This window comes from Borostomias antarcticus (genome assembly GCF_949987555.1).
Source record: "Borostomias antarcticus genome assembly, chromosome: 17".
NCBI lineage: Eukaryota > Metazoa > Chordata > Actinopteri > Stomiiformes > Stomiidae > Borostomias > Borostomias antarcticus.
In genome coordinates this window covers 7693470-7708465 of record NC_140250.1, presented here as the reverse complement: position 1 = coordinate 7708465, position 14996 = coordinate 7693470, and the positions used below count along the sequence as shown (strand labels likewise).

At 43.4% G+C, this 14996-nt stretch overlaps 1 protein-coding gene across 1 annotated transcript in view; it reads left to right on the top strand.

The window, feature by feature from the left end:
- sec24d (SEC24 homolog D, COPII coat complex component) overlaps positions 1-14996 on the top strand; it is a 41269-nt gene that overhangs the window by 1290 nt on the left and 24983 nt on the right. Inside the window, exons 2-7 of the mRNA XM_084451847.1 lie at positions 614-749; positions 2535-2741; positions 3093-3195; positions 11814-11956; positions 12183-12440; positions 14561-14682. Of these exons, the coding sequence (XP_084307973.1) occupies positions 2591-2741; positions 3093-3195; positions 11814-11956; positions 12183-12440; positions 14561-14682 (777 nt within the window). The 5' untranslated portion in view covers positions 614-749; positions 2535-2590. The remainder of the gene's footprint in view (positions 1-613; positions 750-2534; positions 2742-3092; positions 3196-11813; positions 11957-12182; positions 12441-14560; positions 14683-14996) is intronic.

The window sequence follows — 14996 nt, the reverse complement described above, 5'->3', positions numbered from 1 at the left end:
ATAGGCTACTAAGAATTAGTTTTGGTCAAAGGTGCATAACACTGATGGAGATAACATAGACAGGACAGTGCAAAGACAGGACAGTGCAATACAAAATACTAGCCTACTATAAAATCTAAGTCCTGGGAGAACTCCTCAAGATGTAGCAGACACTCGATAGACAAACTACTAGGACTACATCTATACAGTAGCCTAACTCTACAGCAGTAGGCTACTGACAAGTGACAACGATACGCAGTACGAGACTATAGGACTAGGTGTTGTAACCAATCCGATATTCATCCCTTGATAATTGCCAGATATAAATGGGCTAGTGATAACAGACAGGCAGGCAGGCAGACAGACAGACAGCTGTGTTACTATGATAGCCTAGATTATTGAAATTATGTGAATGTAAACTAATGGATAATTGAATGGATGGTGAAGTAGCCTATGCTACCCTAACCTACATGGCGTGGAGACAGTAGATTCCCTGTGGGCCCAAAGCGAGGATAAATAATAGGATACATAATGGGAAGGAGGAATAGACTTTGGCCAGGTTTAATCGTGACGGTCTCTATGCGACGCAATCCGCGCACATTGCTCCTATGCTGACGTGTAGAGTTTCCCACAGCCCCGCGCATGCGCCCAGCCTCCCCGAGTTGCGGCTGGTTGCGTAGCGGCGGTGCCGTGTTTGACGTGGCACTCTGCTCCTCCAGCTGTACTTCACACTGAGAAGGACCCGGCAGATAGAACTGCTCACAATTCAGGTAAATCCGTGTTTATTACCAATATGCTACTATTATCAGCGAGAATATCCATTGGCGTCATGGTGAATGCTGTATTGACACGTTTCCTAAATTATTTGTACCCGTATTCGCGTAGCATGAGTGGAAACTTTGTGTTTAGCTTGTAGCAATTTCCGTGTTATCATTTAGTAGCCTGCGTTATTTTTAAATAAATAGGTAGGCTACGTGCTACCTACTGTAACGTTACTTTAGGTATACATTCGAGACTCGTGTGTTGCACTAGTTTCATATGATTTCGTTAGAGGTTAGCTCACATAGCCTAACTGCATGGTGTGACTGAACATTACCTGGGGATGCTGAGATGTTGAAGCCATCCTAACGGTCTTTGACGTGGCAATTCTGGGTAGTGGCTGTAGCTTACGGTTTGGCTTTTCAAGAAATGTCCTATGAATGTGTCCTTTGGTAGCCAATTTTATTATCTGTCTGGAAATATTTTCGTTGAATATGTCGTTTATGGTATCGCCGCAATTCACACTGTTGCATTATGGCCTTACTTTGAAGTTTACCAGCTGTGGATGTGCTATATGCACAAAGAGGATTCTTTAGCTAGGCCTGAACACTAATCATTCAAAATATTAATAAAACAGTTAAGTATACGTACACACTAGCTATATTTATAGCCTACACTATCACAGTCTGTGGCCTAGGCCAAACTCAGAATTAATGTAGGCCTAATGCAAATTTGAAGAAGCCTCTTTCATTAAAATAGCCTAAGTTAATTGATTTACTAATTTAGCTGTCACCTGGTAATGATGAATACTACATCTGTCTATAGCAATTTGAAACAGCATTTTCACATAATTGCAGATTTATAAGGCCCTATAGAATATTATTTCTGATGCAGCTTCTCTAACTGTAAGCAAAAACAACGTATGTCTAAGACTAGTCACTGGGAGATTATGTCATCAAAGGTAGACCTTATCTCAGTTGTACCATGTCAAAGGTTCTTCATTTCACTACACGTGAATGTTGAGGTTGTCTTGATACAGCTGTTACATTTTTTCCAGTGGAGCACGTTATTGTTTACTTTTGGGAGTCAACAATGGGTATAGACAGTTTGACAGTCATTTGGTAGTCATGACTTGACTTGACTCTTCACTTGACTAAGAACCAAAATGTCAGGTGTAGGTTAGATGTGGAGCTTTTTTGCATCTTAATTAAAGTAGCAGAACATGCTTGAAGTGGTCTGTATACTGGGCTAGCACAAAATATAAAGTTTTTATGTATAGTGGTTCTTTGCCTCCACCTGTGGTGATATTTTTCCTTTGATCTAACCTAATGTTGTCATACATTTGTCTAGCTAGTTGGTTAACTCTCTGGTTGCTACAGTTTAAGTATTCTCATGAGAAAATGAGGAGGCTAGTACACCTCCCTACTTGGAGGTGTACTAGCCTCAACTCACACGTTATTCTTCCTGGTTGGGGGAATGTCCATACACCACTAATTTATCACCTTTCTCTTTCCTGTTCTGGGTTGTTTGTCTGTGTCTGACCCTACTGAGTCACTTTTCAGAGAATGCTTTCGCGGACAGTGCTGTTGTCTTGTTTCTAAACCGTTCTCCCTTTGCAAAGGCTCAGCATAACAATAAAACACTTTTATGCTGATGGAGAAACAAGGCAAAATCTTTCTTAAGAGTTTATTAGAATGATATCCACGACCCCATATAGGTCTGGATTATCTGAAAGTAACAGTCTACCTGTGTATGTTGTTACAGTTGGTCTTATTCTCTGTGGTTTCCAATTGCAGGTTGTCGAAACCCCTCCATTTTGGAAAGAGAAGACTTTGATGGTGAATCCACCGAGATGAGTCAACAGGGTTATGTTGCCACACCCCCCTACTCCCAGGCTCAGCTGGGGGTTGGGGGATACCCCCCTGGCTTCGGGGGCGCCCCGGCCCAGCCCCTCTACGGCCACTACGGGGGGCAGCCACAGGCCTTCTCTCCCCCACCAACAGGTACGGTGTGCTGGTGACTGTGGTCTCCCATTTTGGATCTCTCAACTCAAGTGGGGTCTATGGTAACCATCAAAGCTTTTAGTTTAACAGGTCTGATCTTGCCCATTTGGTAGGGGTGTTTTTTTTCCCATTTGCTGTACAATGGTTTTGTTCAGGACTGTTAATCCTGCAGGATGTGTGCTTGCAATTATAGGCTTCAATTTCATACGGATGATAAATAACAATGTAATCAGAAATTATGTAATCTGACTCATTCATTTGAGATTCCTATAACATCCTATAACAGATGGGGATGTTATGTAGTCCATTGACTAGGTCCTTTCAACATCGGACCATGTCTTCCCTCTACAGGTATGATGAAGTCGCCTGTGTCTTCTCCCTCCGGGATGCCTCCGTCCCCAGGCTCTGGCCATTACGGTTCAGGTGTACAGCAGAATGGAGCCCACTCACAAAGGTAATAGAATGACCACTAAACATCCACAGTATGTACCTAGACAACAAAACATTAAGTAGTTGCTTAATGCAACATTATATTACACAGCTCATAGAAATACAAAAAGCGTAGCTTTGAAATTGACAAAACCACTCAACTTTGTGCACGTCAAGAGCAGTGGCGTCCTATAACCAGGTAAGTCAGGACCAACGAAGCACGCACGCGCAGCGTGCACTTTTTTGGGGTGTGCGCTTTCAAAGCATGCCCTGATGGGAGGTTTCACAGCACCAGAAGGGGCGCTGATCAGTGGCATTTTTCTATGAAAAAAACATACAGGAAAACTACAGTAGCCTAGGCTACTGATGTTTTTTAACATATCAACAAAGGCCAATAATTTGAGAATGAGCGAATAAGACAGCAATATTTAGGCCGAAACAACCTTTGGGGGAGCTTTTAAGGACACACTAAATAAACAAAATAAACTATAGAGACATTATATGACAACAATGGCCAAGCACCACAAAGAGGAATGACAGGACGATGAAATACACCCCCTTAGGGCACAGCACTCAATAGCTTACACCCCTACTTCACTAATCAGTGTTTAGGCTACTACTAGCCTACTAGGGTACTAGGCCTATTAGCCCACCGCTCCAGGAAGCAAAGTCACGCTCTCGAGTGGTGATTAAATCAGGGCTCTAAGATAACATTTTTCACTAGGAGCACATGCGCTCCTAAATGAAAAAATTTAGGAGCACAGAAAGAAATTTAGGAGCGCAACGACAAATATGAAATAACACATTTTTATTAGCAGCACACACATTAGGTCTACTGCCAACAACAATAAACAATAATAACCTAACCTACGTACGCGCACGTTCTGTCTGCTTGTTGACATGACACGATGAGGGAGAGAGAGAGACGGAGGCACACGCGCTTGCAGTCTCGCACCTGCTGTCTGTCTAGACGTCTAGACAACGTGGAGAGGGAGAGAAAGTTTGGAGTGCACTGAGGAGCCAGATAGTAGGCAGGCAACGAACGTAAGCAGCACCGAGGGCTTTTGTCCCTAGTTAACTGGTTTATTGAGACAGTAATTGGATTTTGTTTCCTACCTGCTGCAATAGCCTATGTGAACTGTAGCGTTTGTTTGAGCAGAGGAGGACCGGTAGCTAGCTTGTTAGATCAGTGTAGTATATCTAGCTAATGCTAGCTATTTCAACTACGCATGCTCAGCCTCTCACTAGCCTATATAATATCTTGAAATATGAAATAAGTATGAAAGTATATTTTCACAACTGATCAAATGTTTGATCCATGCCGTTCAGTTATCAGCACAACAGAGTAGTCTAGTGTAGGCCTAAGTCCTTATCTCTGATATAACAATAATAAACTATTTAAACAGATTTAGAAATACAGAAAGAATAATTTAACTACAATACCCTACTTACCCATGGTTTAAGCACTGTTGAAACTTGAGTAGGCTATAGGCCTACAATCTACAATGTTAACTGAATGACGAGCTAGTAAGACCGGTGTCAACGGACTGTAACGTGGACTGTATTTTCATGAGGACTGTAGGGGGCGACAGAGCACTATCAAAACGCTAAACATGGATGAAAATGAAGCGATATGGCAGAATACGCATTTAAGTCAAGATTTTTGTGCCTTTCACTGAAAGAACACGCACAAATCAAGTTATTTGGATTTGTATGAGTAAGCCAGGCTTACCCTGGCTTATAGGAGCAATCGCATGTATGAAATGGTTACTTGTTTCACTGTAAACCGCGGTAAAAATGCCAGATGGTTAGTATTACCGTTTCAAAATGAATTATAATTAAAACAGCTGAAGGCAGAGCTGCAGAGATTTTTCCACCTTCTTAGAGGACTAAGCCTTAAGTTAACTTGTATGTGGGGACTTTGGAATGTATGGAAATGTCATGGTTTGTCTGTCTAACTTGCTAATAGCTTGTGTAATTTGAAGTTTTCTCTTGTAAAACACCACGTTGTTCTGCTCATCGTGAGAATAGCTTTTAGTTTCACTTTCATTTTTGTTTTGAAAGAAGAGAGGCATACTATCAATGGAGAAAAAGTGTGTGTGTGTGTGAGTGAGTGATAAATGATTGAGTAATGATAATGATGTGTCAGTAGGGGTGCATATTCAGCATATTTTAACAATACCCCTACAATATCTCTAGAAGAGTGACTTTTGATTGTTTTTGTTTGCGGTAGTACAAATGGCAAGTGGTCTCCAGAGAAAAGGAACAGGGTTGCCTTACATTTTCTAATAAAGATGCTCTGTTCGATTTACTGCACTTTTTGTAAAAACAAATCCAACATATGCAATAAATAGGTCAAGGGGAGTCATAACTATCTGTACAGAAAATATAGCCAACGGTGTAGTGCCTGTGGAGCAAATGCAGAATTTCTTTTTATTATGAGCAAAGCTGGCCCGGTGCTGAGCCCCACCCCCTGAAGGGCACTGTATATAAGAGAGGGGCAGCGTTATCTTGATGGGCGTTTGAGACATGGCCGTTGGGAATAGGCCTATATAGCTAGCGTTAGCTGAACATGGCTGAGAGAAGTTATAGTCTGGGAGCAAAGACACCACGATCTTCGGCTAAAAAAGAGTCAGACAAAAGAAGATCACGTACACAAATCAATATTGGGCTGGATTTTACTATCTGGAGAGAGGTTGGAGCTACTTTGGGAATCAAAAGCGACTCGGAGCTTGCCTTTCTTCTCCTCGACGCGTACATAGCTAAATTCAGGTTCATAAGCAATGTTAGGCAGCCCTAGTCCCCCTAAAATGTTAGCTACCATGTATTTCTGTATTATACATACTGTATATATATCCATATATGGAGTGAAAACGCCCACTTGTTTATTATCTGATACACTGCACCACTGCCTCATCTAGTGGCCTGAAAAAAGAAATCGAACTGAGCACCTTTAAGGCCAGGAAAGGGTCTCAAGTAATTTCAACTAACAAGATTCTCCAACTTAAAAGAAGTTCACAGGACTCTAATTAAAGCAAGTAAACCATTCTGTCAACTTATTTTTTATAATATTTTTTTTTTTAATGCAATCATCAACAACTCAAAGTTTTTTGGGGTAGTGTGCTACTTTGGACATTAAGCTTTGTTTGTAGTCTGTCTACCATGAACCTGAAGAGATCATAATTTCACTGATCATTCCAGTATTGAGCTAGCTGCAGTTTTTCTGCAGGCTCTCACTGGGAGTCAATGGAAGTCAATGAGGCATAGGTACAGTAAATGCACTGGAAAAACAAACAAAATGATAAATGTGCTTTTCCGAGACAGGAAGCACAGGGTGTAATCTTACCAGTCTCTGTATGCTCTCCTCTGAAATGTTTCAAAATCTGAATATGTTTACGTGTTGAGGCTGTAAAGTAAGGCCATCAGCGCAGCAAAGCTGTTTGGTACGTATCGCAGCTCATGCAAAACAATGTGCAACATCCAGAATATTCTTTGGTAGGGCAATCAGTATGCCAACATCCACTCCTTTTACAGCCGCCCCTTTGAGCCAGTGGCCTGAAGTATATCATAAAACACTGAATAACTAATGTGCACACCCTCAGCATTCAAAACGACTCGATATCATAAAAATCAGTGTTTCAGTGCATGGGGGACGTAGAGGTCTCAAAATCATTCAGAGTTGTACAAAAAGCTGTCAAGGTGGGTGTTACATTAACACTGAGTAACTCATCTCTTATTAAGTTTCGAACACCCCTCGCCAATCTTAATGAAGCTGGAGGGATCCTCTTTCATGAAATGTAAATCCAAGAAGTGGTGCAGGTGCAGTTATGAAACCACATCAATACAGGTATCAAGAAAACTCTAGACAGACCGGACAGACTGCTACCAACAACAACTACGCTATCAATTTGCCTGTCCACGGTGGTTTTTGGCAGACTGCAGAGTTGCGGTGTCCACAGGATACCTTTAGAGACACGGTTTTGGGAAAACATCAAGCAGATTATCATCGTAATTGGTAATTCTGAGTCCACAAAGGAACTCCTTGGAGGTCAACAGACACTAGATGCGTGAACTCAGCAGCAATCTGTGAGAATCAAAACTGAGTTGTATACATTTATTATATACATATACATACAGTACAGTGTATAGTTTTTGGGACTCGCCTGCCTGACAACAGTGCTTTCATAACAACAAACTGCTTTCAACCTCCGCCAAGTGGCTCATTCTCAACTATTTCCTGTCTCCGCAGCTCCAAGGTCCTGCCCATCAGTGAATCGATCAGATTACAGTCAAGCTTCTTTACCTCATCTTGCCGTTATTCTCTCATAGGGAGTTATACCTTGAGGACAATCTGGATGGAAATTGATCTCGGACTACTTTGCTTTCTTTATCTTTCTGGTTCCCTTACCTGTCGACCTCTTGCAGTTTACTGTAAGCTCAGGACATCCAGCCTTCCGATATCTCTGATGTAGGTTTCCCACCTTAAAGGAAAATTCAAGTCTATGATGATGATTTGTAGCCCCTAAACACATGTAATAAGTGTCATGTTTACAATGAACTTAAACCAAAAAAGAAATTTTCATTATTTTTAGTAATAAGTTCAATAAACTGAATGTGGTGGTTGCAGACACTTATTTTTAAAGATTAAATTGACCAGCATACATTGCGCCGAACTGAGCTATCGGGAGGAGGCAAACGGAGTCGGAACAGGGGTAGCCATCATTATCTCTCGAGCGAACATTTGTGACTCAGTACATTTGTCAGACCCTGTATCTAGCTATATTTGCTATTGACGAAAAACAGATAATGCCAAAATACTGTGCAGTTTGTGGAATCAAGGATTTACCTGCACTGGCGGGAGTGAGTTACCATTGGTTGCAACAACACTGCAAAAATCTTTTGAGTTGGATATACATTGAGGCTGTGCATGGCTCACCCAACCTTGTCAAGAAAACCTTGCTTCTCCATACCCCCAGGACTAAGCTCTGCTCTATGGGAGACAAGGCTTTTTTCTCAGCTGCCCCCCGCCATTGGAATGCCCTTCCTGACAACCTGAGGGCACCACAGACTCACCGCTCAAACACAGCTGGGCCAGCCATTCACCTCCATTCATTTTTTGGATTAGGATTGCACAAAAACTACCAGACCGCTCTTTATGAAACTCGGTGGAGGGGTGTAGCATGGGCCAATTTAGAACCCTTTCAATTTTGGCACGCGCAGATCCACAAAAAGCTTTCAGTGGCGGAGGTCTGTGCTCTCTGAGCACCATTTCTAGTTGTTAATGACTAAGATTGTAACTGGGAAACATGCCTAATAAACTTAATTTCTTGAGCTTTAACTCAGTCAGTTATGTGTGAGTATGATAAATGGATAAGATCAGTATTTTGAACAACCGGACGTCCGATGACCAAACTCTCTGTGTCCAATGTGTAATCTGACTGGGGTGAACCGCGCCAATAGGAGCGTCTCTCTTGGAGGGACTGTCAGCTCTCCTTTGAGGATATCGTTTCACCAACTATTTATGTTTCACTCGGCTACACCCTCATCATGACCTTCAATTTAGACCATTCAATGGGTAGCTCCGACATGTCAGTCAAGCTCCAGAACTTGTTGAATTGAGGATCTTGAAACTGGAACTGCGGCCTCCGCAACCCGACTCCGGATAAGCGGATGACGATGGATGGACTGGATGACCATCTCACTCTCCAGGGTGTGGTCTTCAGTTTATCCACTGTTTCTGGAAGAAGTTCGAACTCTTTGAATGTTGTCATCTGCAAGGACGATGTGAAGCAACATGCTGGTTGCTAAAAAGATGAGAGCAGGGAGAGAAGAAGAACATTAGATTATGTTAAATAAATATGATACATACAACAAAGAATATATAATTTACAATATATAAATATTTTTGCGAGAGCCTGGTGGCCGGGCTTACCACGGAGCCCGGCCGGGCCCAGCCAGAAAAAGCGATGTGGAGAAACCATCTCATCCTCCATCCCGTGGACCCACCACCCACGGGAGGAACTGTCGGGGTCGGTTGCGCTGCCAACTAGGTGGCGGTGAAAGCGGTGGGCACCGACGGACTGGACTCGGGCGGCAAATGCTGGCTCTGGGGACATGGAACGTGACCTCACTGGGGGGGAATGAGCCGGAGCTTGTGAGGGAGGTGGAGCGATACCAATTACATCTGGAAGCCGTCTGACTGAAGAAGGAGGCCTTCTGGGATATGTTAGCCTGGGAGTCCCCAGAAGCAGTTGCAGGGTATTGACTGGCCCGGAGGGCTACGGCTACGGCCGTGACCAAGGCAAAGCAGCGGGTGTGGGAGGAGTTCGGAGAAACCATGGAGAAGGACTTTCGGTCGGCACCAAAGTATTTCCGGAAGACCATCAGACACCTCAGGAAGGGAAAGCGGGGGACCATCCAAGATGTATACAGCAAGGAAGGGACACTGCTGACCTCAACTGAGGGGGTTGTTGAGCGTTGGAAGGAGCACTTTGAGCTCCTGAACCCGACTAATCCACCCTCTACGATCGAGGCAGAGCCGGAAAATGATATGGGGTCATCATCAATTTACAGCAAGGAAGGGTCTATTTTAACAAATGCTGGGTTTTGAAGCATCGGCGCTACCATTAAATATCTTATTTAGACGCGTTCTGTCTGAGTGAAATAATTTTTCAGAGGTAGTCTCTGGTGGTGGCGGTGCACCCAGAACCCAGGATTTGTTATAATAGACCCTTTTGCTTAGGTAAGTGAAGTTTGATGTTTATCTGACACTTGTAAATATGAGCGCCTCTCCTAACTAGGCCGACACCGATTTATTTTGACGGCAAAGTGGAGCAACAAAGGACTTGTCTGGCATGAGCGAGCGGAATGCGACAACGGGACTGAGAAGGGCTAGATTTCTGCACACTGCATAACCTATGCACTTATACCTATGTAGGTTTTATTCGCCATTTAAAAATAGATCGGCGTCTGTCACATTATTTTCCTACCGAAACCGCACATAGATTCCTGCCCCTATTACAACTCCTCTGTATTTTGCATGTAGGCTACAGTATGTAGGCCTACACCCGAAAGTACCATAACCTACCCATGACGAATGTATAGCCTTCTATTCTTCTATTGGAAATAAACATACCGCGAGCCCCTCTATTCTGACCAATCAGAAGGCTGTCTGCAAGCGAAGCATGTTGGAGGCGAGTTCAGAACTGAGATCTGTCTCGATTGGGTATTCTACCATGTGAACACAAACTTGAACTAAGGATAGTTGCAACATTGTAAACATTTTGTTCCGATTCTCCTTGAACACCTGGAAAAGACGCTTGAACACTTGAAACGCCTAGGCCAAATATGACGATGACGAAATGGCGCTTCTCACGTCTGATGTTTTTATAGCCTTTAGTAAGCGGATGACAGAGGGAATCTAGCTTGCTAAGAAGACATCTAGATTTAAGAACTGTCAATGTCAACGTAAAATAGCCTAATAGTGTATAGCATAGCACTGGCATGTACAATGCTATAGCACTAGCTGGTTAACGTTAGCAAGCTGCAGTGCTGGTCATGTCATGTTGTTGTTATTGTTGTGTAAAGTATACTGTAGTGAGGGGGACAGAGTGGGAGAGAGGGAGATGGAGAGGGAGGGAGGGAGAGAGAAGAAGGGGATGGAAAGAGGGAGGGAGATTGTCTTTCTCTCATACTGTTTAGTTAAGAGCAGCCATTTGTTATGTAATGGTGTGTTATGTTGTTATGTAAAGCATAGCCTATAGGCTACTTTAATAAATATGCAGTATAATTTATTTTTAGTCTTTTCACATTATGCCCTGTGCATCAGTAGTGTCACAAATTAACAATACCAATTCAGTTTTGAAGAATTTATAGTTGTCTTGTCTTTCCATCAAATAGTAGAAAAGTAGGGTATTGATAGTGGGATCGATAAAGACTCGAATTGTTGAGCAGTCTCAATAATGGTATCATTATCGATAAAAATTAACGAGACCCATCCCTAACCGTGATAAAACCATGAACCGTGAAACTATAACCGTGATATGAAAATATCAAACCGTCCCATCCCTAGTGGCGGAACTACATCTCCGCACTGGCCTGGGAGCGGCTAAAGATTCCCCAGGCAGAGCTGGTTGATGCTGCCAGGGAAAGGGATGTCTGGGGCCCCCTACTGGAACTGCTGCCTCCGTGACCCGACCCCAGATAAGCGGATGAAGATGGATGGAAATATTTTTGTATAGCACACACAAAATGCAGCTCAAAGTTCTATACATTTGAAACAATAAACATGAACATACTGTAATAGGCTAAATATGGCAGGAACAAAATAAAAACAATAGCATGAATGGAAATAAATAACATTAAGATGTCGCAAAGTGTCAGAACATAAACAGGGATAACATAACAGAAGAATAAACAGAAATAAAATACAGACTTTGGCTAAAAGCCTTTCCGTAGAGGTCTGTTTTACGCTCTTTCTTAATGTCCTCAGAGCTTGCCTGTTTAATATGCTTGGGCAGGGCGTTCCACAATAATATGTCAGTGTACTAGAAACTTCTTAAGGGAACATTGGGCGTTAACTCTTGGATAAAAGTGCTATATAGGTGCCCTCCATTTACCATTTGATCTTGGTTTACCTGCTAGGTACCCCGCTCCTCCTGCTGGTTCCGCCCCCACCGCGTACGCCCCGCCTCCTCAGTCTCCATACCACAGCATAGCTTCCCAGGGCCCGCCACCAACACAGCAGCTGACCACTCAGATGAGTGGCATGAGCCTGGGTGGTTACGGTAGGTTGCACTCACTCTTGAAATGTTACACAGAACCAAAATGTCGACTTTTTTCTATCATCGGTTTCTGCATTTTAAAACTGATGCACAATATTCCAGACACCCACTAGTGTGTTATTCATCAATGTATATATCAGCTTTCCCCAGATCTTCTGATTATGAAGAAAGATGATTTGCATACTGAATATTGGTTCGGTAAATTCATGTTATCCCTGTCTTGGACTAGCCCCAGGACCTCCCCCCAGCTCGATGGCTCCGCAGGCCTTCCAGACCCCACCCCCTCCAGCCATGGGCCAGCCCCCGGGCCCCCAGTCGCCCCAGATGCCCTCTCCGCAGTCTCCTACTGCTGGCATGCCCATGGGAGGCCCCCCCATGGGCAACATGGGCAGACCCTTCCCCGCCGGCCCACCCCTGCCTGGGGCTGGGGGGTTCCAGCAGGCCGGTCCTGGACCAGCCGGACCCCCGGGGTACCCTCCTCAGCAAGGTACGGATATGGGAAGAGCCAGCTCAGTGCCATCTGCATTAGGGGTGGAAATCGTCAGTGATCTCATGGTTCGATTCAATTTCAATTCTTGGGGTCACAATTCAATTCCAAATAGATTATTACCAGTTCGATTCGATTTCTACCATTTGACTGCAGTAACCCATTAATTTCAGGGGGTCCCGTAATGGTTGGGGAAACACTGAAATACATACTAAACACAGTTATTGTGAAAACAGGATAAAAATCAGAAAGTAAATTCATAATGAAAAAAAATAATCTGAATTTATGAATCGATTGATAATCATTGAGAATAGAATCGCGATTCTTATATGAATCGATTTTTATCACCACCTCTAATCTGCATCCAGTTCTACAGGAAGTAGAGTGTCTGGCTCACATCTACTGTTGGTGCAAGAATAAGGAAGAGGAAGCTCCTCAGTTGAGATAATTATGGTAGCTGAACTGAACTGTTGGCTTACCGTAAAACAGTTTGCTAATTTTATTGACAATAATAACAATATTGAATTCCCCAAGTGTAATCCAGGAACAGGTCACCACTCAACCCATTTGTTTTTAGTCTACCAAGTCTACTGTAGATTTAGTCGACTAAAATCTTAATGCTATTTAGTTAACTAAAACTAGACTAAAACAATTCAGATGACTTAAGTATGACTAATACTAAGCATGTAACGGTAACCGCTGTATTACGGTAATGCATGGCGGCGCATATTCAATCCACACTAGTCACGTAGCTTTCCGTTGCCCTGGAGGTCAACCCGTCTGTGGTGAGCGCAACAGAGGATGCCTGGGATAATTCACTGACAACTTTTGCCTTTTCCTGCTCATAAAGATTTGGCACGATCCTCTCAGCAAAGTGGGTGCGCGACGGGATCTCATAACGTGGCTCAAGAACATCCAGCAGTTTAAACCCCTCGTTTTGCACAACGGAATATGGCCTCATGTCTGCAGCTATAAACAACCCAATAATACCTTTTGTAATAGCTTTAGCTTGGTCGGATTCTTTAGCTAAGGGCTGCTTAAATGCCGTGGTGATGAGCGGTTGTTGAGCAGGAGGTTTTTCAAGCTCTTCAGCTCCTCCGCTAGCCATGTCTACCACTGGCAGCGCCTGACTAGTGTGGATTGAACATGCGCCCTACGTGACCACGTCGCCTACATCCTTTTTTGTTTTATTATTTTTTATAAACCTATCTGCGGACCACGTGCGTGCCGAACCGTAGAGAGATTTTCTGTAAATAGATGTCAGAACCATCTAGCCTAGATCTGCACCCCCCCCCCCCTCTTGTCCTCCCATCGTTTCTTTCCATTCTCTCCCTCCTCATTTCTTTCTCTTCCTCTTCTGTCGTTTTTTTTTTATTTTTTTTTTTAGAGCTGTCACTTCTTTCATCCAGTCTCCTGCCGTAGAAGCGCAGCATCAGAGGTCAGACCTGGGCTCTCTGCTCAGCCTCTTTCCCTCTTCTTCTCACTGCTGAACACACCATCTATATCCACAGACCTCCTCTATCAATCAATCAATCAAAGCTTTATTTGTAAAGCGCATTTCATACCCAGAGGCAACACAATGCGCTTTATCACTGCTCAACACACCGTCTATACCCACAGACCTCTATCACTGCTCAACACACCATCTATACCCACAGACCTCTATCACTGCTCAACACACCATCTATACCCACAGACCTCCTCTATCACTACTGAATAGTGGTGCAACAGATCATTGTTGATCTGTGATCAACGTTAAAATTATATTTTTGTGTTTTGAAATTGTAAGGAAAGCAGAAGCACTTAAAGTTAAAAGAAAAAAACTGTACACATCAGAAGTGTGTTTAATAAATGCTATGATGTTTTTTTCTAAGTATAAATCTTCTTCTTCCTCTTTAAATTTAGTATTTTAAAACTGTGTTTAATACCGTGATATACCGTACCGTGGACCTTGATACCGTGATATTACCGTACCGTGAGTTTTTGACACCGTTACATGCTTAACTAATACTAAATAGCATGTTAGGCAAAAGACGGACTAAAACTAAATCAAAATTTGCTGTCAAAATTAACACTGATGCACTTTGGCATGATGACCCTGCCTTCCTCCTCCTCTGTAGGCCAGTTTGGGGGCCAGGTGGCAGGGCCACAGCCAGGCTACACTGGGGCCTTTCCCGGAGGGCCAGCGCCAATGTCCGGGCCCCCGCAGAAGAAGCTGGACCCTGACTCCATCCCCAGCGCCGTGAGTAGAGAGCTAGTTCTTTTGGGAGCACACACTACCTGTCATGCATGCCACTGGATCAGTGGTTCTTAACCTGGGTTCGATCGAACCCCAGGGGTTCGGTGAGTCAGTCTCAGGGGTTCGGCGGAGGTCAAGACACACACCCGACTCATATGATTCGTGATGACACGCCCCGCTTGGCCATCATTGGCAACAGCAGAAGTCACACTGATTTGCAGTAAATATTCATTATTATGTTTTTGTTTTTGTGTGAAAATCATGTTTTGATGGTTTTGTTCTTTGAACACAGTGATGTTGATGCACGGTTCATTTTG